This window comes from Lethenteron reissneri, unplaced genomic scaffold (assembly GCF_015708825.2).
Source record: "Lethenteron reissneri isolate LAM-NWPU_2019-01 unplaced genomic scaffold, ASM1570882v1 scaffold_1937, whole genome shotgun sequence".
NCBI classification, from domain to species: Eukaryota; Metazoa; Chordata; class Hyperoartia; order Petromyzontiformes; family Petromyzontidae; genus Lethenteron; species Lethenteron reissneri.
This window is the reverse complement of record NW_026891704.1, coordinates 498,861-522,769: the sequence shown is the minus strand read 5'-3', so window position 1 is coordinate 522,769 and position 23,909 is coordinate 498,861. Positions and strand designations below refer to the sequence as shown.

The 23,909-nt window shown below is 57.3% G+C and overlaps 2 protein-coding genes across 5 annotated transcripts; one reads left to right on the top strand and one right to left on the bottom strand.

Annotated features, from left to right (window-relative positions):
• Positions 1-242: 242 nt before the first annotated feature.
• Positions 243-9,112, top strand: LOC133339628 (uncharacterized). Of its 4 annotated transcripts, none has more exons than XM_061547774.1 (6): positions 243-347; positions 5,596-5,650; positions 5,914-6,098; positions 6,629-6,830; positions 7,214-7,406; positions 7,772-9,112. In XM_061547774.1, the coding sequence occupies exons 2-6, from the start codon at positions 5,611-5,613 to the stop codon at positions 7,872-7,874; spliced, it is 723 nt and encodes a 240-aa protein (XP_061403758.1). In that variant the 5' UTR covers positions 243-347; positions 5,596-5,610; the 3' UTR covers positions 7,875-9,112. The 4 variants fall into 4 exon arrangements, with proteins under 4 accessions (XP_061403758.1, XP_061403757.1, XP_061403759.1 ...); XM_061547773.1 differs by lacking the exon at positions 243-347 and adding an exon at positions 1,825-1,919; XM_061547775.1 differs by lacking the exon at positions 243-347 and adding an exon at positions 3,932-4,966 and having other exon boundaries at positions 5,599-5,650.
• A 2,245-nt stretch (positions 9,113-11,357) lies between these two features.
• Positions 11,358-22,060, bottom strand: LOC133339632 (cobalamin binding intrinsic factor-like). The gene is given in 11 exon segments (XM_061547780.1): positions 11,358-11,796; positions 12,842-12,902; positions 12,904-12,964; positions 13,374-13,572; positions 14,844-15,039; positions 17,139-17,317; positions 17,870-18,022; positions 18,205-18,398; positions 18,940-19,141; positions 21,003-21,104; positions 21,933-22,060. Coding segments are annotated over 10 exon segments (1,386 nt in total). The 5' UTR covers positions 21,082-21,104; positions 21,933-22,060; the 3' UTR covers positions 11,358-11,734.
• Between the last annotated feature and the right edge of the window lie 1,849 nt (positions 22,061-23,909).

Below are 23,909 nucleotides of genomic sequence, written 5' to 3'. Positions count from 1 at the left end.
AATTTCCTGTCAGGTATGAAAACATTTGAACGCAGTATTTATTTAATTTAAACACGAGTTCTGCCTCTAGGCAGAACATTCGGAAGTGAGATATAGATAGCCACGGACACACGGCAGTCACGCTGCCAGCGATGTTTATTGGTGGAGGTTCTGGGCGTGGTGGAGGTGGGGTTCTGTGGTTGGTGATTGTGGAGGTAGGGTTCTGGGCGTGCTTGATGTTGGAGCTATTAAAGAGAGGCGGCGTCGTCGCTGCTGTTGCTGCTATCGCTGGGTATTGGAGGCGACCCCACGTCTCCTGCTCCTCCTGCTCCCCCCAGCAGCAGCAGCACCACGGCTGAGAGGAGGAGGTGAGGTTGTCTCTCTCGCCCTGCTCACGGAGACTGCGTCCCTGGGTCCCCACCGCGATTCTCGGGGTTCCATTTGGTTCATCGACTCCTCGTGTCGAGGCGTCTCTCTGTGTGAGAGTCTCTGCCTGTGACGGTTACACTCGTGGTCTACGTGCCTGTGTGCGTATCACTCTGTGTGTCTGTGTGTCTATCACTCTGTGTGTCTATCACTGTGTCTGTGTGTCTATCTGTCTGTGTGTCTATCACTCTGTGTGTCTCTGTGTCTCTGTGTGTCTATCACTGTGTGTCTCTGTGTCTATCACTCTGTGTGTGTCTATCACTCTGTGTGTCTGTGTGTCTATCACTCTGTGTGTCTATCACTCTGTGTGTCTGTGTGTCTATCACTGTGTGTGTCTGTGTGTCTATCACACTGTGTCTATCACACTGTGTCTGTGTGTATGTGTGTCTATCACTCTGTGTGTCTATGTGTTTGTGTCAATCGTTGTGTCTATGTGGGCTTGTGTATGTGTGGCTATCACTCTGTGTCACTTTGTGTCGCGATGACGCTCCTAGAATTTAAACCAAACATTGCCAAAGCAATTGACAGCAAAGAGAGCGCGAGGCTTGACTGTTCGAGTGGAATGCGTCTTGCCACAAGAACCCTGCCGCTTGCTGGCGATGCGAACAGCGATAACGACATTAAACATCCGCGGAAGTCCGCACGCGTCTCTAGCGCCCAGCTGGACGAGAGGTCGCGATTCTCGCCACGGCAAAGTGGAGGGTCGCCTCCTACTCTCGGGAGCAGTGGGTTGAGCCGTGATGGAAATTCCACATTGCCCTGTCGGGGGCCAGACTCTCTCCTCTGTAGGGCCACCCCCAGTCGATTCAAACAAAGTGGTACTAAGTTTATCGGCCACGACTGGGATCTGTGCCACTTCGGGCTGATTGTGGGGATCTGTCCGAGCACAGGCGGGAGGCTGCGTCCGAGTGGAACTTCTTCAGGTTTCTCAATGCGCTGGAGAATTCACTCAGCCAGTTGGTGGTGGTGTGTGGGTGTGTGTGGGGGTGGTGGTGGTGATGAGGGTGGTGGTGACGAGGGTGAGTGTGGTGGAGATGAGAGTGAGGGTGGTGAGGGTGGTGAGGGTAGTGGTGAGGATTGTACCAACTCCTACACTACAGAGTATTCACACCGGTACAGCACTCACAACACAAACACGAGTAAGGCCACTGCCAACGCCATCACAAGTTGTATTTTGAAGCTGTGTAGTTCAGCGCAGCCCACACGAGGATGTCCCCCCCCCCGCGTGTTCGAGCGCGCAAGTGTCACGTGGCGACAGCAGCAGCAGCAGGCGACTCTGATTGGATACTTGGAGAGTGGAGGCACCCCCCGCCCCTCCCTTCCCTCCCCCGCCCCTCCCCTCCCGCGCGCCAAACCGGCCACCACTAGCCCAGTGACGTCACGCCCTTTAAAGTTGTCGGTATCAGTCGCGTCTTGTGTTGCTGCTATCGCTGGGTATTGGAGGCGACCACACGCCCCTACTGCTCCTGCTGCTCCTCCACCACCACCAGCAGCATCACAGCTGAGAGGAGGAGGTGAGGTTGTCTCTCTCGCCCTGCTCACGGAGACTGCGTCCCTGGGTCCCCACCGCGATTCTCGGGGTTCAATTTGGTTCCTCGACTCCTCGTGTCGAGGCGTCTCTCTGTGTGAGAGTCTCTGCCTGTGACTGTTACACTCGTGGTCTCCGTGTCTCTGTGTCTATCACTCTGTGTGTGTGTGTCTATCACTCTCTGTGTGTCTCTGTGTGTATCACTGTGTGTCTCTGTGTATCACTCTGTGTATGTATGACTGTGTCTATCACACTCTGTGTCTATGTGTGACTGTCTGTGTGTCTATCACTGTGTGTCTGTGTGACTGTGTGTCTATCACTGTGTGTCTATGTGTGACTGTGTGTCTATAACTGTGTGTCTGTGTGACTGTCTGTGTGTCTATCACTGTGTATCTATGTGTGTCTATCGCTGTGTATCTATGTGTGACTGTGTCTATGTGTGACTGTGTCTCACTGTGTATCTATGTGTGACTGTGTCTATGTGTGTCTGTGTGTCTGTGTGTGACTGTGTCTATGTGTGACTGTGAGTGGGATGCGACTTGCTATTAGAACCCTGCCGCTTGCGGGCGACGTGAACAGCGATATCGACATTAAACATCCGCGGAAGTCCGCGCGCGGTCTCTAGCGCCCCGCCTGACGCGAGGTCGCGATTCTCGCCACAGCAAAGTGGAGGGTCGCCTCCTGCTCTCGGGAGCGGTGGTTGAGCCCGTGGCGGAAATTCCACATTGCCCTGTCGGGGGCCAGACTCTCTCCTCTGTAGGGCCACCCCCAGTCGATTCGAACAAAGTGCTACGCAGTTTATCCGCCACGACTGGGATCTGTGCCACTTCGGGCTGGGAGGCTGCGTCCGAGTGGAACTTCCGCGGGTTTCTCAATGCGCTAGAGAAATCACTCAAATCCAGTTGGTGCTGGTGTGAGATGGTGGTGTCGGGGTTGCTAAGGCAGTAAGCGCCTTTGCCCCTGAACGCCACCAGTAAGCCGAGGCGTCACGAGGTCCCACATTCTGCTTCCTCCCTCCCACTGTAGAATTCACTCGCTCACATTGTGGTGAAATCACCCCCCGCCCATTCGGCATCGGATTACAGAGTTGAGGCGCTGCTCACACTGCCGTGGTCGCGTTCAGAGGCGGCGTCGACTGCCTTGGCAGTGAACGGCAAGCACACCACACACACCCACCACCACTCACACCACCACACACCAACACCACTCACACACACACCACTACCACACACACACCACCCCACACACACCACCACCCCACACACACCACCACCCCACACACACCACCACCCCACACACACCAACACCACTCGCACACACACCACCACCCCATACACCCCACCACCCCACACACACACACCACCACCCTACACACAACCACCCTACACACCACCACCCTACACACCACCACCCTACACACCACCACCCTACACACCACCACCCCACACACACACCACCCCACACACACAACACCCCACACACACACCACCCCACACACACACCACCACCACACCACACACACGCACCACCAACACACACGCACACCACCACGTCACCCATGGCACCTGCTGGGTCTGTCCCGTGACCTCCTGTCGGCAGCGCGCTGTCGACACTTCACGTGGCAGCCTCAAAGTGCACCTAGCCTGGCACAGGCGCCTTGGTGACGTCACCGTCACTTGCGAATGGCGGCTGCTGTTCCTGGAAGGTAGTTGAGGGTGGTGGTGATGAGAGTGAGGGTGGTGAGGACGGTGGTGAGAGTGAGGGTGGTGGTGAGGGTGGTGGTGAGGGTCAGGATGGTGAGGGTGATGAGGGTGGGGGTGGTGATGGTGAGGATGGTGATGGTGAGGGTGGTGAGAGGGTGGTGGTGGTGAGGGTGGTGGTGATGAGGGTAGTGATGATGGAGAGGGTGGTGGTGATGGGAGTGAGGGTGGTGAGGGTGGTGGTGATGAGAGTGAGGATGGTGAGGGTGGGGGTGGTGGTGGTGAGGGTGGTGGTGATGAGAGTGAGGATGGTGAGGGTGGGGGTGGTGGTGGTGAGGGTGGTGGTGATGAGAGTGAGGATGGTGGTGGTGATGAGAGTGAGGATGGTGAGGGTGGTGGTGATGAGAGTGAGTGTGGTGGTGGTGGTGGTGAGGGTGATGGTGGTGAGGATGGTGAGGAAGCCGAGGGGAGCTCACAGACGCGACTGCCTCACTCACGGTAAATGCCCCAAGATGGCGCCGTGAAGCCGGACGCGTCCATTCTCACTGTGTGTGTGGGGGGGGGGGGGGGTTATTGATTAAACGTTTCGCCTGATTGTACCAACTCCTCCACTACAGAGTATTCACACCGGTACAGCACTCACAACACAAACACGAGTAAGTCCACTGCCAACGCCATCACAAGTTGTATCTAGACGCTGTGTAGTTCAGCGCAGCCCACACGAGGATGTCCCCACCCCCCCGAGCGTGTTCGAGCGCCCGAGTGTCACGTGGCGAAAGCTGCAGCAGGCGACTGATTGGACACTTGATGCAGCTATCGTGCTGTGACTGTTCCACCTGAAGACGGAAGCTTGTGTTGCCTCCGAAACGTCGTGATTTTTATTTAACTTTTATTAATTTAATTTTTTTACCTACGTGACTTTACCGAAAAACCTAAAATAAAAATAAAATAAAAATCACCACGTTTCGGAGGCAGCTTGTGTTGCCTCCGAAACGTCGTGATTTTTATTTTACTTTTATTAATTTAAATATTTTACCTACGTGACTTTACCGAAAAAAACCTAAGAATATGAATCCTTGCAGTCCCGAAAGCTTCAAATCTAGAATCTGATTGGACACTTGGAGAGTGGAGGCACCCCCCGCCCCTCCCCTCCCCCGTGCCCCACCTGCCCCCGCTAGCCTAGTGACGTCACGCCCCTTTAAAGTTTTCGGTATAAGACGCGTTTTGGTTGCTGCTGCTGCTGCTATCGCTGGGTATTGGAGGCGACCACACGTCCCTACTGCTCCTCCTGCTCCTCCACCACCACCAGCAGCATCACAGCTGAGAGGAGGAGGTGAGGTTGTCTCTCTCGCCCTGCTCACAGAGACTGGCTTGTTTTGTTTACGTGACAAACCTTATTAATTGGCTGTGTCGGGTGAATGGCGGATTTAAAGACATATATTTACGTGAAAGCCTACAACGTGTTAAACTTGCTATATACCACTGCTCATAATGGCAACACTGCCTGCTCCATCGCCCCGGACTTCTCCGTTTCACAGTCTGCTACTTTGTCCATGAGTTTGTAGTTCCTCGCCTTCAAGGGTCGTAGCTCCCCTCCCTACACGGCGACAACCCCGACTGAACCAGATGCGTTGCCGCGTCTGTGAGATTCCACTTCTTGTTCAGTTCAGACTGAACAAGCAGCAGTGCTAGGGGTGTGATTCCCGTACAGGATCACTGTGCCTTGGCATTCCCAGAACATCGTTTTCTTTCACTTACGAGGCAGTGTCCATGCAGCGTGTTGAAATGAAGCGTACGTTTATGTTATTAAAGTTGGGATAACTAAATTCAAAAGATGAATCTCATCACTGACATTACAAATTAAAAGTTGTTGAAGCCGAGTGATGTGAAAGTGAGGTAGCGTGAACCATTAGAGTGAGGCTGACAGATGAATAATGACTCATTCTCATTTGTGATCATTAGCAGACAGAGCCAACCATGAAGCTGGTCCTCATCTCAGTGTTCATCTTCCTTCTGGGTGAGTTCGCCTGATGATGCTGGTTGTAATTACTGGCAAAACATCGTACTCGGATTATAAAATGTTGTTCCTTTTGCTCTCCAACACACCGGTGTGCTGTACTAGTGACGAATTGGCACGTTCTGTTTATGTGACAACCCTTACTAGTTGGCTGTGTCAGGTGGTGGTGGGTTTAACGACACAATTATACATTTACGTGATCTAACCCAAACAGCCTGTGTTATAAACTGTATCTGTAACGAGTGTGACCGGTCTCCCTGTAGATGCCGCATCGGCTACGAAGCTCCAGATCACTCTTCCGCAGAATCTGTCTGTGAGGGAGGGAGAAAACGTGACTCTTCCCTGCTCCTTCTCCCCACCGTCGCCTGACCTGAGCCACATCGTCCTCGAGTGGTTCACAATGCCCAGACGCTACGCAGATAACATGACCAGAAGAGAGATGAAGAAGGTGACGGCCGCATTTCATGTCAACCGTGAATAATTATATCCGTACTTGATGTCTACGTCAACACTAACATAATAACAAAGTTACATGGCGCCCTTTAATTACCCAGAAATGTCCCAATTAGTCTCACAACTCCATTTCAAGAAGTCACTGCTCTGAGATATTTGCCCAATGACGGTACGTTAATGAGAGTTGGGCTTCATGTCGAGAGAAATCAGAGTACCTGATGAAACTCGTGTTTAATTCGAGGGGGATTACACGCAATCCTCGACGCAAATTCAAGTCCACAGGTAGACCCACTCTCAACACGCTACGCAAACTCAAGATTGATGTTTTGCCATTCCCTTGTCGCCTTGCAGCCGAAGCCTACAACGCTTGGTGTTCACAGGAGGTCTCCCATCTAGGTGGTAACCGAGCTCAAGTCTGCTGAGCTAGCGACATCCAACGAGCCCAGGGGCATTCAGGACGACTTTACCGTGGGCATCGTGTGCCATTGTGGTTGACGTTCCATATTGTGGTTTGTGTCATTACAGATCTATCAATCGGGGTATGAAAAAGAGGACTTGAGTATCGTTAAGTCTGTGGGAGACGTGCGGACGGGAAACTGCTCCATCGGCATCCCCAACTTCCCCAGTAACCTCGGCCCCGTGGCTCTGTGCATCATCAAATGTCGTCGATGTAACGCGGAGAATACCGTGGTGCAAGAGGAGATGGTGCTGAACGTGATGCCTGCAGGTGAACAAGAGCTGAGCGTGGCGCTCACGTCGCGAGATGACGGCGTGAATTGCGCTGTAGCTGATACGGCTTCGCTTGCCGCAATATAACTCTTCACAATATGATAAAATATCAACTTTCACAACGTAATAATCTCAATCTCGGATGTTATTAACTTGTTCACGTTCATTATACAGGAATCCCTCACCAACCCCGGTTTCATGTATATGCGGTTTATTATACCAATTTACCAACCCTGCTACAAGTGAAGCCGTGTTGAGTGAGTGGTCTCTCCCTGCTGCACGTGAAGCCGTATTGAGTCGCTGGGTGGGGCTGTGGTGCTGGGTGCGAGGTGGGGGTAACGCTGAGCCCCCCCCCCTCTCTCTGTCTCCGTGTCTCTGCAGCCCCACGGTCACACGATAGGGGCGTGAGTGACGCCACCCTCACCCTTCTAGAGGAGACCTCGCACAAGGGAGCGGTGGTGGCTGCCTGGGTCCTGGGGACTCTGGCTGTCATTGTCATCATCATCATCATCGTCTCCGTCTTCGTCTGGATGAAACACCGTCGGTCTTCAGGGCTCTGCCCCCACTCACGCAGGTGCCCTCCCCCCTCCAGCCCAGGCACCCGGACCGCCCAGCCCAGCCCCTGGTGAATGAGCGTGGACGTGGGCAGATGGGCTGAGCTCTCTCGGTGGCCTCCCACTCGGTGTCACTGACGAGGTTTCACGTTCACGCACCAACGGGTCTCAGTCTCCTTCCTCAGGGGTTCATAGCGGCCGTGCCGGGGACACTGAGCTAGCACCGAGCTCCTGGGTTCAGCCCCTTGGTCTTGCCGACGCGAACGATATGAAAGAGTGAGCGCCATTGAGGCCCTCTGCTCGTTCCCGGCGAGATACGTCCAGGCGTTGCTGTGTGCAGGCACCGCGTGGTTGGTAAACCTGCTGTTTGTTTTTATTTCCACAGTGGCGGTGGGAATGAAGACTTGCGTGGGGACGGGAACGGGCAGCCGCTGATGAACGGGCACGAAGAGCGACCACAACAAGTATTGGAGATCGTGGACGCTTGATAATGTTCAGGCATCTCGATGCCCCATCTGATTGGTTGGCACGTGGAGCGGATCGCACACACAAACTGCCCATGTGCTCAGTGTTCCACGTTTTATTTGAAATCTTAGACCATCATGTCTTTGCCATCTCTTGCCTTGACAACCATATCTCTCGACCGGATATCTCTCGTGTGTCTCCAACTCCATCACCTCTCTATCCTGGATTTCTCAGAGTGTCCGTGAACGAAACCACATGACTCCAATCCTGAAATTGCTTCACCAGGTTCCCGAGTCTATCTGGGGTGCACTTGATAGTGGGCGCCACCGTGGCGAGATGTTAACTACCTCGCCTGCTATACAGGAGGTCGTAGGTTCGATCCCCACCCTGACACCTGCCCGTCTATTTGGAGTTGCGATTGCATAATCTACCGATGGGATAATTGCTCCATTATCTGCATAATTCTCTCCCATTGTCTCCTTTCCCACGTTCTTGTATTAACCCTGTGATCAATTATGGTGGGTACTGTATTAGTGGAGTTAAAATGTCACTTTTTTACTCTATTTTTAGTATTCACTTTAACCCGGTCAGAAGTCATTTTCCAAGTGTCGCCAAAAATGACTTGTGATGGTGAACGTGTGGTGGTGAACATGGGTGGGCGAGTGGCTGGATGAGTGGCTGGCTGAGTGAGTGACTGGCTGAGTGAGTGGCTGGGTGAGTGGACCCTATGCAAAGTGCCTACCGTGAGCTATGGGATAACACGGCCCTGCTCGAGAGGGCCGGTGAGTGGTGCGTTGCTGGTGCATCGCGAGTGAGTGCTGTGGGGGGTCTGCGTGTGACTGCACTAAGGGGGGGGGGTCTCTCAGCTGCGGCCTCTCTCGCGCCTTCAGGGGGACCTCGCACACGTCCTGGAACGTCTGACCTGAAGTACTTTGCTTGGCGATGCATTTGCAGGAGTGAAATATCGTTGAATATTTTATACACTGTTCTTACAAAACTCGGGGCCATGTTTTACATGTCGATTGTCGTGCCTTTTTGTATCGATTCGGCACCCCTCGTGTTCATTGAGTCGATGTGGCGCCCCCGACTGGACATCTGACAGCTGATCGTGCTGATCGCAGCTCGTCGGGTTCCTGTGGTCTGAAGTCTTCTGGTTGTGACATTGACGGTCGCCAAGACTTGTTTAGAGTCGTTCTTTGTGATGCAAGACTCGCATTGTACCTGAGTAGGATTCTGAAAATAAAAAAAATATTTAAAAACATTTTTTTTTAAAGCACGCTTTAATGATATGTACCGTATCAGTAATGGCAGAACTCCACAACTCCAGGAAGTGGCCCCAAAGCTTGCCATAACGTAAGTGAGCGTGGTGATTTACAGCCAACGTCAGTTTACCGTGGACAATCAGACCCACGCCGAAACATAACATGTAATAAGATGGTTTCAATTTTAATGATAGAATATAGTATTGTCATCAGCATGACATAAGTATACCAAGTTTGCAGTCGATACCACATTGGGAAGTGGGTTAAAATTGAGTTACAAGATTTGAGGGTACAACAACGACAACGTGAGTTAATAGAAAGCGTGTCGTAAAAACTTGTTGCCTCACTATGGGAACCTCATTTGCCAGTAAAAATATGATAATTGGTTCTTTACCCTTCTATCTGGCAACAAAACTGACACCTTTTTACAAGGAGTCATGTTTGCATAGACCGCAATACCTGCAGTCATAATACAAACAAAAGAACATAACTCTGATAATGTGCACTGTCCTTGAAGTTGATTGGTCCACACCCGAGACAGCTTTCCTTAGAGCCTAGTCTCATATGGGTTGGACCAGATGACGCCAAAAGGTGCGCCTTTTGGCGTCATCTGGTCCAACCCATATGAGACTAGGCTCTAAGGAAAGCTGTCTCGGGTGTGGACCAATCAACTTCAAGGACAGTGCACATTATCAGAGTTATGTTCTTTTGTTTGTATTATGACTGCAGGTATTGCGGTCTATGCAAACATGACTCCTTGTAAAAAGGTGTCAGTTTTGTTGCCAGATAGAAGGGTAAAGAACCAATTATCTTGTTGCCTCACTGTCCAAGGGCTCAAGCCGCCCTCATCCCACCTCGTCACTCCCCACTCGCCCTGCTTAGATCGCCACTTACCACTTACCCTCACCTGTCACTCCCCACTCCTCACTCGCCCTCAACCCCCACTCAGCCTCAAACGAGTAGCTGGTGTGATGTGTAAACATCGCCACTGGGGAGACAAAGGCGGCCGGGCGTGCTGCTGGCTACGGGACTGCGAAGCTCTGGATCTCGATGAGAGTTCACGGTGCCCGGTGAGGCCGCCGCTTTGTCGCCGGCGAGACGACAGCGCCCCCCGGTGGTGGGAGACGGCGAGACGACAGCGCCCCCCGGTGGTGGGAGACGGCGAGACGACAGCGCCCCCCGGTGGTGGGAGACGGCGAGACGACAGCGCCCCCCGGTGGTGGGAGACGGCGAGACGACAGCGCCCCCCGGTGGTGGGAGACGGCGAGACGACAGCGCCCCCCGGTGGTGGGAGACGGCGAGACGACAGCGCCCCCCGCTGGTGGGAGACGGCGAGACGACAGCGCCCCCCGGTGGTGGGAGACGTGGCCACAGCCCCGCAGAGACACGCCGCGAGACGCGCACAGCGCGCCTCTGTGCGAGACTCTGGGTCTATGCGGCTGTGATGCAGAGGTCGCGAACGGGTTTTGATTCCTTACCCGTACCCGGCTGCACCAGGGTCGCAAACGGGTAGCCGTACTCGGCCGTACCCTACCCGTACCCGGCCGGGTACGGGTATCGGGTACCTAATTGCGACCTATGGGATGAAGCCATGTTGCAGGCGCGGGTGGGTTGATTCTAGGAACTTGAATTGTGAGAAGAGACAAGACGTTGGGAAATGAGTGACAGTTACTCACCAGTGACTCACGGTCTACCCGTACCCGGCCGCACCAGGGTCGCAAACGGGTACCCGTACCCGGCCAGGTACAGGTAGCCGGGTATCAGGTACCCGGTTGCGACCTCTGCTCTGGGTCTATGCGGGTCGTTAGTGCGAGTTTGGCTCTCACAATGTGAATCTGTGGCTCTATCCAAGTCCGTGGCTCTCCGAGGGTCTATGGGTCTCTGTGCGAGTCCACGTAAGTCTATGGATCTCAGAGTTCATGGCTCTGAGGGTCTACGTGGGAGTCTATGGATCCCCCGCGTGATTCTATGTATTTCTGCGCGAGTCAATGGTTTCTACAGATCGCCGTGTGACTATGGGTCTGTGTGAGAGTTCCATGCCTCTCCGCGTGCGAGTCCACGCGTGCCGAGGTGGAGACCCCACGCGGAGCACGCGGCGGAGAGCCGCACCTCGACTCAAGACAGCCCAACACTCCACACAGACCCCCACCATCACCACCACCACCAACACCACTCTACACAGGCCCCCACCCCCAACATTTTTGCAGAGATGCCACTCGCATGAATGACGCTGCAGCGTAGACAAAATTTTTAAATGTTTTATTACATCACATGCATTGTCATGTACGAATATAATCTGTGGATGTGAATGGGAATCTGTGGGGTCGTCACATCTCGACAAGATCGTGAGGCTGGCTTTGGTGGGAGGGGAGGAATTGATACAGCAGTGGACCGATCATGGCCCACTGTTAATAACAGCGAGGATGACGTCACGAATGCGATTATGACGCTCCCACTGCCACGTTCGCCTCGCAGCAGCAGCACAGGGGCAGCTGCCACCAGGGGAGGGGGTCCCCCCCCCCCCCTCGGGCTAGAGACCACAGGTGGGGGCCATTGGGATGGTCGAGATGAGAGGCGACGACGATGACGTGGCGGCGTGGCCCCACCCCCCCACGCTGCATCTACCACGTGGTGAGATTGGCGATCACGTGTTGCCCATCAGACACGATGTAGTCCCTCAGCCCTGCACACAGCACCGCCACACAGACAGGGGGGGGGGGGGTTAGTTGCATGATCCGGCTCGAGCCAAGAGAAATAGAAGGGGGGCCGCGGTGGCTATGAGATGTTAACTACCTCGCCTGGTAGGCAGCAGGTCGTGAGTTCGATCCCGACCCTGACTTGCAGGATGGAGCAGTCTCATTTCGCGCGAGTGAGCGAGTTGGGTTGTGTGTGGGTGAGCGAGATGGCGAGCAACTGGTTGAATGAGTGAATGAGTGGGTGGTGGAGCGAGCGTGTGCAGGGCAGAGTGGGCGAGTGATTGGGTGGGTAGGAGTGTGAATGAGGGCGCGAGTGAGATTGGTGTTCAGTGGCCGGGTGACAACTCGAGAGACACCAGGACAGGAGAAAGAATCTCATTTTCCGATCGACCCTGGGTTGGTTCTCACCAAAACACGACTAAAGCAGCAACAACCCCCCACACTAAACAAAGTTCAGCATCAACACAACAGCAACACATTTGAAGGTAGTGGTTTGGGATGGGAGAGCCTCCCCCGTTCACACAGTTGGTAGCGCAGGCAGTCCTGGAGTCTTAGTTTAAACAATTTAACGCGTTTATTTTACCTGGTAGAGAGCCCACGGAGATATTGCCTCCTTTTAAGAAGCGACGTGGCTATCAAACTTGTAGCTCAACCAAGTGGCTTATCCTTGTGGAAGTGTAGCAACAGACAAATCATCTAAACAACGCACGCCGATTCGAAATTGGGGGAAAGAAAAACAGACGACCCGAATAAAAGTCGAGTCTGAACCACGGGGAGGGAGACTCAGGATCTCAAAATCCAGAGATGGAACTCACGAGACCTCCTGCACACCAGGCGAGGGAGACGACATCTCACGGCATCACGGCTCAAGCCGCTCGGCACTCCGTTGGAGTCGCACGCGGCTGGAATCAGCTGCCACTGGGGGGTGGCTGCCCCCTCTGCTACAGGCCTCACGGCAGCAATCGCGGTGCCACCCCGAACCGGTGACCCCCCCCTCCCCCCCATGCCCCGAGGTGGCCAACGGCTCCTCACCTTTGTCCAGCGGGGTGCTGGGAGCATCCAGCAGCTGCCAGTACTGGTGCAGGGCCGAGTCCTGCCACGAGTCCGTTCACCTCCACCAGGTACGGCCCAAAGCTCGACGGCTTGGTCTTGAAGCTGCGCCACACACATCACACACCACACACCAGACACCAACCTCACCACCCCCATTACTCCCTTCACCACATCCATCCTTACCTCACTCACCTCCTCTCACCCCCCCCCCTCCCACACCTCACCACCTCCCCCCCACACCTAACCCCCCCCCCACCTCACCCCCCCCCCCCCACACACACCACCCTCCCCCCCCACACCTCACCCTCCCCCCTCACACCCCACCACCCCCCCCACACCCCACCACCCCCACCACCACCCCACCACCCCCCCCCCCCCCACACCTCACCACCGCCCCCCACCACCTCCATCCCCACTCCTCCGCCATCCCCTCACCCCCCTCCCACCTCTCACCACCCCCCCCTCCCTCCCTCCCCTCACCACCCTCCCTCCCCTCACCCCCCCCCCCCACCTGAATTGGAGGGCGTTCTGTGCCTGGGCGGCCTCCAGCACGCGCAGGAGGTTGGAGCCGCTGGGCACGGTCACGTGGACGCTGTTGTTGAAGGTGTGGCCCAGGCCGTCGGTGGCCGTGTAGGTCACTCCGATGGGCCACGACGAGTTGCCGGCGGGCGGGCGCAGCGTCAGCTCGCTGCGCAGGTCGTGGACGCTGTCTGCAGAGCAAGCGGCAGGAGAACTACATCGCTCTCGTGACACCGCAGGTTGACCACCACCACCATTCACATGGTGCAGCAGGTTGACCACCACCTCCACCACCATTCACATGGTGCGGCAGGTTGACCACCATTCACATGGTGCGGCAGGTTGACCACCACCTCCACCACCATTCACATGGTGCGGCAGGGTGACCACCACCTCCACGACCATTCACATGGTGCGGCAGGGTGACCACCACCTCCACGACCATTCACATGGTGCGGCAGGGTGACCACCACCCACCACCATTCACATGGTGCGGCAGGGTGACCACCACCACCATTCACATGGTGCGGCAGGGTGACCACCACCACCATTCACATGGTGCGGCAGGGTGACCACCACCTCCACCACCATTCACATGGTGCGGCAGGGTGACCACCACCTCCACCACCATTCACATGGTGCGGCAGGGTGACCACCACCTCCACCACCATTCACATGGTGCGGCAGGTTGACCACCACCTCCACCACCATTCACATGGTGCGGCAGGTTGACCACCACCTCCACCATTCACATGGTGCAGCAGGGTGACCACCACCTCCACCATTCACATGGAGCAGCAGGGTGACCACCACCACAATTCACATGGTGCAGCAGGTTGACCACCACCATCACCACCATTCACATGGTGCAGCAGGTTGACCACCACCATCACCACCATTCACATGGTGCAGCAGGTTGACCACCACCACCATCACCATTCACATGGTGCAGCAGGTTGACCACCACCACCACCACCACCATTCACATGGTGCAGCAGGTTGACCACCACCACCACCACCACCATTCACATGGTGCAGCAGGTTGACCACCACCACCACCACCACCATTCACATGGTGCAGCAGGTTGACCACCACCACCACCACCACCACCATTCACATGGTGCAGCAGGTTGACCACCACCACCACCACCATTCACATGGTGCAGCAGGTTGACCACCACCACCACCATTCACATGGTGCAGCAGGTTGACCACCACCACCACCATTCACATGGTGCAGCAGGTTGACCACCACCACCACCATTCACATGGTGCAGCAGGTTGACCACCACCACCACCATTCACATGGTGCAGCAGGTTGACTACCACCACCAATTACAACCCCGAGTGGCAATTGTCCCTGTGCATTGCCTACCATTGACCACAGCCACGCACCTCACCATCCCTACCCCCGCCCTCCCCCCACATTGTGTCACGGAGGCCCCACCCAGGTCCGCTCACCGTCGTCACCCACGCAGGTGATGCGCGGCACGGCCAGGTAGGTGGTGCCCAGCAGCGCGGGCAGCAGCTGGGCCAGGGCCCCAGGGGAGGCGTTGAACTCGCCGGCCACGGCGGCGGCGAAGAGGAAGGTGCGGGAGGCGTTGCCTCCGTCCCAGCCGCTCACGTTCACCCCGCTCCCTTGGGCAGCCTGCAGAGCCTGGTGGGGGTAAGGGGGGGGGGGGGGGTGTTTAGCTGCTGTGCCAGGTTAGGTGCAGGAGGAGGTGGTCACGGGGACAGACCCTGCAGGTGCCATGGGTTGACTTCTGTGCCAGGTTAGGTGCAGGAGGAGGTCACGGGACAGACCCTGCATGTGCCATGGGTTGACCGAGACAATTTGCAGATGCACCACCTGTGCCCCTACTATGCTTTAGCCACCCCAGCGCTCCACTCGTTGTTGTGAGCATCGTTCCTCTGCCCTCTGTTGTTGCTGGAGGGCGACTGCCTCCAACTGCCCAGTCGCGTCCTTCACGAGCCTCCTCCAGAGGCAGATCCTGACACCGATGGTATCGATAATTATCAGAAAGTCCACTCAGCTCCACATTCTTCTGTCAGCCTATGCCGTGCCCAGTTAGCCCCCTCCATCTGGCAAACAGAAGCTGCTTGGGTCACGCAGTGGATGGGCATGCGGGCTACATGCCCCAGCCAACGCAGCTTTGCCTGCCGGAGGAGCTCAATGGGACCGTCCAAATCTTTCAAGGATATGCGAGCGGTTCAGACAACCCAGCCTGGTTAAACCCAGGATGGATCGGAGGCATGCCAGCCGATATGTTTCTAACCAGCGCAGATTTTCCATTGGGGGGTGGCCCACGTTTGTCAAGCATAGAGGAGGTCGTAACACTTTATTGTAAGCTACAGGCCAGGTAGTTTCCACACAGCGTTATGCAGCAGATGAAAAGATATTGCCATTCAACTGGTCAAGAGCACACTGCACAATATGGCAAAACTCCACTATCTCTGGACAATTGCCCCATAAACAATGGAGAGTTGAGCAGGCGGAGTGTTGAAATTATTTCGCACCGTATGTAGCCAACTTTGCGAATCAGAGGTGCGAGCTTTGGTGCAGCGGAGGCACACTCCAGGTTTAGTAGGAGTGCCTCCAACTCCTCCGAGTGAGCAGCAAATCACCAGATCATCAGTATACATAACATGGTTAACTAATAGGGAGCTATTTTCTAGACCTTACCTCGGGCATCGATCAGCCTTCTATTGTATTTGTACCAAATGGAAATTGCTCCAGTACAGCCACAGAACGCTTCTCCAACTACGTGGTTCCAAAAAAACCGTGAAATAATGTCGGAGAATGGACACATCCCTGTCACACCCAAGGTGAACAACGGCTTCGATTTCTGGCCAAATCGTTATACCCCAGTCATGAAGGTCCTTAATTGTTGTCAGCAGAGTCAGAGTCTCATAAAGCACATGCAATAAATACGCCAGGGCTCGGGGTTGTTCTAATATCGGCCTTGGCCAGGTCAATACAGCAGAGGCATAGAAGGCATCCAACTAATCGGGTTTGCCTGCATTCCTCCACGGATATTCACCTGTGGTGGGGGCATAAGCCACTACCACCATTCCTTGCTTCCCATCGATGGGGAGTAGAGCCCACTACTCACCACCATGCTCCCACACCCCCTTCATTGTTCACAAGAGCCACCTCGCCGTTTCCTTCCCCCAGCGGAGGAATGTCCATCGCTCAGTGACTGGACTCAGAACCCAAATGACAATCCACTGAGATCACAGCCCCCCACCAGCCAGCCCCCCCCCCCCACCAGCCAGCCCCCCCCCCCACCAGCCAGCCCCCCCCCCCACCAGCCAGCCCCCCCCCCCACCAGCCAGCCCCCCCCCCCACCAGCCAGCCCCCCCCCCCCACCAGCCAGCCCCCCCCCCCCACCAGCCAGCCCCCCCCACCAGCCAGCCCCCCCACCTGCACCCCCCCCCCCCACCTGCACCCCCCCCCCCCACCTGCACCCCCCCCCCCCCACCTGCACCCCCCCCCCCCACCTGCACCCCCCCCCCCCACCTGCACCCCCCCCCCCCACCTGCACCCCCCCCCCCCCACCTGCACCCCCCCCCCCCCACCTGCACCCCCCCCCCCCACCTGCACCCCCCCCCCCCACCTGCACCCCCCCCCCACCTGCACCCCCCCCCCACCTGCACCCCCCCCCCACCTGCACCCCCCCCCCACCTGCACCCCCCCCCCACCTGCACCCCCCCCCCACCTGCACCCCCCCCCCCACCTGCACCCCCCCCCCCCACCTGCACGGCGAGGGCTGTGCTGTAGATGTTGCCGATGGCTCCGTTGCCCGAGCGCTGCCCCAGCAGCAGCGTGGCGAGGCTCTGGGCGGCCGCGGCCACGGCAGCGGCGAGCGCGGGGGGCCCCAGGAGCGGAGTCCCCTTGAGGCACGACAGCGCCACCAGCGCCTGGGATGCCTCGTCTGGGGGGGGGGGGGGGGCGATGCTCTCTCAGCCGCCGACTCCTCGTTTGTCCAGCCCCTCCATACGACTCACAAGAGGCAAAGATCACCCCCCGTACCGCCTACAGAGGCTCGTGGGCCCAGTGCCGTGAGCAAGTAGTAGCACCTATCAAGTGCAGCACAACACCATGCTCCCTTCGACTCCGCAGTGGTGATGTTTATTAGACACCACAGCAGGCGACGGATTTAAAGACCAAACGAACCTAGGGGACGCCCAGGACCAGTTCGGATGCGCCACCGATGGTCGTTCCGCAAACGGGGATCATCCAGCTCGGTGTGGCCGGGTTCGTAGCGCAGTGCACACCGACCGATGCTCTGCCGCTCACCTGGCACATTACTTGCCGCGCGCTCACGGCAGCCTCGTGTCTCCTCAAGAGCCTAAGCTCGCTCGCTCTCGGAGCGATGCTCGTCCACAGATCCCTCCTATAGGTCCTGCAGCATTGGCCCAGCTCAAAATCACTCGCCGAGTCACTCGCCACTCGCTCAGAGTCGCTCACAGAGTCAGTCGCTCACCGATGGAGTGGGGCCCGTCGCCAGAGCCCTGGAGCAGAGCCCAGCTCGCGAGCTTCTCCACGGCGTCGGGGTCCACGCTGGCGTTGAGGATGCACAGCGCCTGCGTGGCGAGCGCGTACTGGTAGTAGGTGGTGAGCGGCCGCCCCGTCAGCGCTAAGGGTGGAGAGCGCAGGGGGGGGGGGGGGGGGGTCCACCACTGCCACGGACACCACGGCCACCACCACCACTAGAACCACCGCTACAACCCGGCGAAGTCACCTCCGACAACGTCGCCCCAACTACGTCGCCACTACATCACCCCCCCCCCCCTCCCGCCGCGTGTCCCCACGTCGCACCAACGCTGCGCCGCTCCTCGTCGAGCCGCTGGTCCAGGATGCCGAGGAGGTCGACGCGGACCCAGCCCAGGCGCATGGCCTCCACGGGCAGGCACGAGGCCCTCAGCGCCAGCACCGCCAGCGCCAGCTGCCCCGACGAGACGGCCACGTCGCGTTGGGAACCCTCGTCTGGGTCTGTCACCTGCCCCGGGCAGCTGTGCGACAAAATCCCATCCCCCACGTTAGAACGGCGTCTGCATGTGCAGCTTCTTTCGCACCATACGTAGCCTAATCGTGTTAGTTGAGAGGTGTGGGGGGGGGGGGGAAGCACAACAAGAGAAGACGATCAAGAGAAAAATAAGAGGAGGTTTTACCCATTCTGGCAATCAAACGGGGGTTGTGTTAAGAAGTTCAAACACCGAATGGAACCTGGGAGTGGTGGCGGTCGGCGCTACGCTGCCCCGGCGAGCCCGGCTACGTCCCGAGGTTCCGTTTCTCGCTCACGGCCACCAACACCGGGTGACGATTATCTGAACCCATCCTGGCCCTCCCCTAGGTCGACTCGGCCTCAAACGAGTACCTGGGTGGAGTGGCGTATACAATCATCGCCACTGGGGAGACAAAGGCGGCCGGGCGCGATTGCCGGCCACCCACCCCCTCACGTACCAGTGCCGGCATTCATTAAGCGCCGACTCACCAACGGCACCTGCCCCAACAGTGCGTTAAGGCTATACGGGGGATCTTTATCTTTGGAACCTGCGGTCGAGGTGCAGGTGGGCGAGGTGCACCAGCAGCCGCTTGAGGAAGGATCGCTCCATGCGCAGGTTGTGCACCGGTGCCAGGCGCAGTGCACACAGCACCGTGGGGTCGAGCAGGAAGCTCTCGTCCGAGGGTCGCGTCGAGTTGAGCAGCACCTTGACCACGGCCAGGACCACGGCCGAGTCGGCCGCCGGTGACGCTAGGGGGAGGGGGGTGGGGGAGGGGTGGGGGAGGAGGTGGGGGGGGGTCTCAGAGCACCACCTGCAGCGGCTCGCCGTCGAACAACAAAGGCGGTGGGCAACGGCTTCTGTGGCCGTCTGGAACGCTCTTGCTTCTGATAATAGGAAGACATTGGGAGCCGTGCACTTTCCAATCATCGCCGTGGTCGACAAACTCGTTTCTTTAGAGCCGCTTTGTGCGTTTAGTTTGTTGTGGTCACCCCCCCTCCCACCCCCGCACCGTAGGGTTGGCTACGTACGGTGCGAAAGAAGTGGAACACACAGTAGCGTGCATAGTGTGGGTGTGTGTCTGTATCCGTGTGCGTGTCTGTGGTGTAGCGGTTAGCGCTACGCTGCGCTATGAACCTGGTGTCCCGGGTTCGATTCCTGCTCACGGCCAACACCAGTGACGATTATCTGAACCGGTCCTGGGCCTCCCCTAGGTCGACTCAGCCTGAAATGAGTACCTGGTGCGGTGTGGTAAACATCGCCACTGGGGAGACAAAGGCGGTCGGGCGTGGTGCTGGCTACCCACCCCCTCGTGTACCGTTCTGGCCTTCATAGGTGCTCGCTAACAGCACTTGCCCCTCCAGTCTGTTAAGGCTATATGGGGGATCTTTGTCTTGCCAAGGGGCTGTGTTAAGCGGCCACCACCAATCCTGCAGGAACAGAGCGCGGGGATTTTCCGGTGCAGCCGAGCGAGGGTGAACAAAGATGTAAAATAAACTCATCCAGGTGCGGGAAAAGTACAGAAAACCGGTGACACCGGCTGGGTGAGAACACCACCACGCCGTGTTCATCATCCACCACCACCACCACGCCGTGTTCATCTCCACTACCACCACCACGCCGTGTTCATCATCCACCACCACCACCACCACGCCGTGTTCATCATCCACCACCACGCCGTGTTCATCCTCCACCACCACCACCACCACGCCGTGTTCATCTCCACTACCACCACCACGCCGTGTTCATCCTCCACCACCACCACCACGCCGTGTTCATCCTCCACCACCACCACCACGCCGTGTTCATCTCCACCACCACCACCACGCCGTGTTCATCCTCCACCACCACCACCACCACCACGCCGTGTTCATCTCCACCACCACCACCACGCCGTGTTCATCATCCACCACCACCACCACCACGCCGTGTTCATCTCCACTACCACCACCACGCCGTGTTCATCATCCACCACCACCACCACGCCGTGTTCATCATCCACCACCACCACCACCACGCCGTGTTCATCATCCACCACCACCACCACGCCGTGTTCATCATCCACCACCACCACCACGCCGTGTTCATCATCCACCACCACCACCATGTCGTGTTCATCATCCACCACCACCACCATGTCGTGTTCATCATCCACCACCACCACCATGTCGTGTTCATCATCCACCACCACCACCACCACCACGCCGTATTCATCTCCACCACCACCACCACGCCGTGTTCATCTCCACCACCACCACCACCACGCCGTGTTCATCTCCACCACCACCACCACGTCGTGTTCATCTCCACCACCACCACCACGTCGTGTTCATCTCCACCACCACGCCGTGTTCATCTCCACCACCACCACCACGTCGTGTTCATCTCCACCACCACCACCACGTCGTGTTCATCTCCACCACCACCACCACCACGCCGTATTCATCTCCACCACCACCACCACCACGCCGTATTCATCTCCACCACCACCACCACGCCGTGTTCATCTCCACCACCACCACCACGCCGTGTTCATCTCCACCACCACCACCACGCCGTATTCATCTCCACCACCACCACGCCGTGTTCATCCCCCCCCCCCCCCTCTGTTACCGGCGACGGAGCTGTGCAGGACAGCGACTGCCGCCAGCAGCAGCAGCAGCAGCGCCACAGCGTGGCCAGGGCGAGCCATGACGAGCGAGCGGTCTCCTCTCACTGCAGAGACACGGCACAGACAGAGACACCACAGAGACATGGGCACAGACAGAGACACCGAGAGAGAGACAGACACCGAGAGACACTCGAGCAGACACCACGCAGAGACATGGGCACAGACAGACACCAAGAGAGAGAGATATTCACTCGCGACCATTACACGGCCACACGAGGTATTCTTGCCGTTTGCGTTTAGATTTCGACCTAGGAGAGAACCTGTTCGGATATTCGCCACAGTGCGAACGCGTGAGGCGTTCACCCGCGATAAATTATTAATTCACGTGCCCCCCCCCCCTCTCTCCCTCTCGGGGTAATCACCATCTCCAGGGTCCATCCACTGCTGGATGGAGATCAATGTGGTGACGAGGAGGTCTCCAGCCTGCGCGTGCTCTCCAATCCACGTGTTCCCAATCTAATTTCAGTCTCCGATTTAAACGAAACGTCGAAATGTAAACGTTTGAACTCAACTCGAATATTTTATTATTCGCGTGGTTGGGATTGTTTATAGCGGCAGACAACAACCTGAAGCCTGCATCGCAAACTCGACTAGAGCGACTTTATTAGTCACCTGGAGATTGTTGATAGCAGCAAACAACCTGATGCCACGATTATCAATGTGCAGGAGAGAAACGGGAGCAGGAACCCCGCAGACAAACCCAGGCGCACCGTGGGTAACGAGACCCACACAGACTGCAGGTTCGAGTCGTTTTGGTTCGCAGGTCACCTCCGAAACATAACAACTCGAACCTGCAGCCCCCGTCCCAGTCTCGCCTTACCGCTGTTGCTGCGCTCATCACAGCGCTGACGCAGACTCGTCATTAAACTCACCACAATTCTTCAGCAGCGGCGCCGGTAAGTAGCCAGAGGCAGCAGCAGCAGTGGAGCGAGCCTGACTGTGGAGAGAGCAGCAGCAGTGTGGCGAGGCTGGCTGTGGAGCGAGCCTGGCTGTGAGCACAGCGGGCCCCGCGCTCCCCGCTATTTAAGCTCCCAGGGGGTGCGGCTCCTACACGCCCACAACGAGCGCTGCCGCGTGCACACCAACTCCTGCGGGGGGTGGGGGGTGAGGGGAGGGGACTGGGGGGGGTGGGGAGTGGGGGGTGGAGGGTGGTAATTGGGGAGTGGGGGGTTTGAGGGTGGGGAGTGGAAGGGTGGGGAGTGGGGAGTGGGGGGTGGGGGGTGGTAATTGGGGAGTGGTGGGTGGGGGTTGGGGGAGTGGGGGGTGGGAGGGTGGGGAGTGGGGGGTGGGGCGTGGTAATTGGGGAGTGGGGGGGGTTTGAGGGTGGGGGGTGGGGAGTGAGGGGTGGGAGGGTGTGGAGTGGGGGGTGGGGGGAGAGTGAGGGGTGGGGGGTGGGAGGGTGTGGAGTGGGGGGTGGGGAGGGGGGGGTAGAGGTGGGGGGGTAGAGGGGGGGGTAGAGGGGGGGTAGAGGTGGGGGGTAGAGGTGGGGGGTAGAGGGGTGGGGGGGTAGAGGGGGGTAGAGGTGGCGGGGGGTAGAGGTGGGGGGGGTAGAGGTGGGGGGGTAGAGGTGGGGGGGTAGAGGGGTGGGGGGGTAGAGGGGGGGTAGAGGTGGGGGTAGAGGGGGGGATAGAGGGGGGGTAGAGGTGGGGGGGTAGAGGTGGGGGGTAGAGGGGGGGTATAGGGGGGGTAGAGGGGGGGTAGAGGGGGGGTAGAGGTGGGGGGGGTAGAGGTGGGGGGGCAGTGATTCTAGCGCTGCGCTACGAACCCGAGTTTTGATTTCCGTTCACGGCCACCAACCCACCCCAGTGATGGCGATGATCTGAAACCAACTCAGTCTCCCCTCAGTTGTAGGCGTGTTCTGTGTGTGTGTACACGTGTTGTGTGTGTACACGTGTTCTGTGTGTGTACACGTGTTGTGTGTGTGTGTACACGTGTTGTGTGTGTGTGTACACGTGTTCCATGTGTGTGTACACGTGTTCCATGTGTGTGTACACGTGTTCCATGTGTGTGTACACGTGTTCTCTGTGTGTGTGTGTACACGTGTTCTGTGTGTGTACATGTGTTCTGTGTGTGTGTGTACACGTGTTCTGTGTGTGTGTGTACACGTGTTCCATGTGTGTGTACACGTGTTCTCTGTGTGTGTGTGTACACGTGTTCTGTGTGTGTACATGTGTTCTGTGTGTGTGTGTGTACACGTGTTCTGTGTGTGTGTGTACACGTGTTCTCTGTGTATGTACACGTGTTCTGTGTGTGTGTGTGTACACGTGTTCTCTGTGTATGTACACGTGTTCTGTGTGTGTGTACACGTGTCCCGCTCACGGCCAACACCAGTGACGATTATCTGAACCGGGTCCTCGGCTTACCCGAGGTCGACTCAGCCTCAATTGAGTAGTAAGCTTGTGCCGTGCGCAGTAAACATCGCCACTGGGGAGACAGAGGCGGGCAGGAGGGCGTGGTGCTGGCCACTCACCCCCTCGTGCATCCTTGACGACCTTCAAAGATGCTGCAACTCGCGAACAGCACTTGCTCCAAAAGTCTGCCAAGGCTACACGATGGGGGAAAATCTTTGTCTTTGGTCGTAAAAGGCCACGTATATAACAGGCAACGTTTCAGGCGATGACCCCTCCTCATCATCTTCCTTCATGACACGAAGATAGAGCAGAGGGCGAGTGGGGAGAGCGAGTGAACGACGAAGGCTGGGAACTGCGCGTGCTCATGCCCCTGGGGCCCCGGTGATGAGCCTCGCATTGTCAAGGCGATTCCACACCACCAGCTTTGTATTGTCAGCAGCAGCAGTAGTCAGTCAGGCATTGGTTGCTGTTGTGATGAAGCTCAATGACGGACACAGG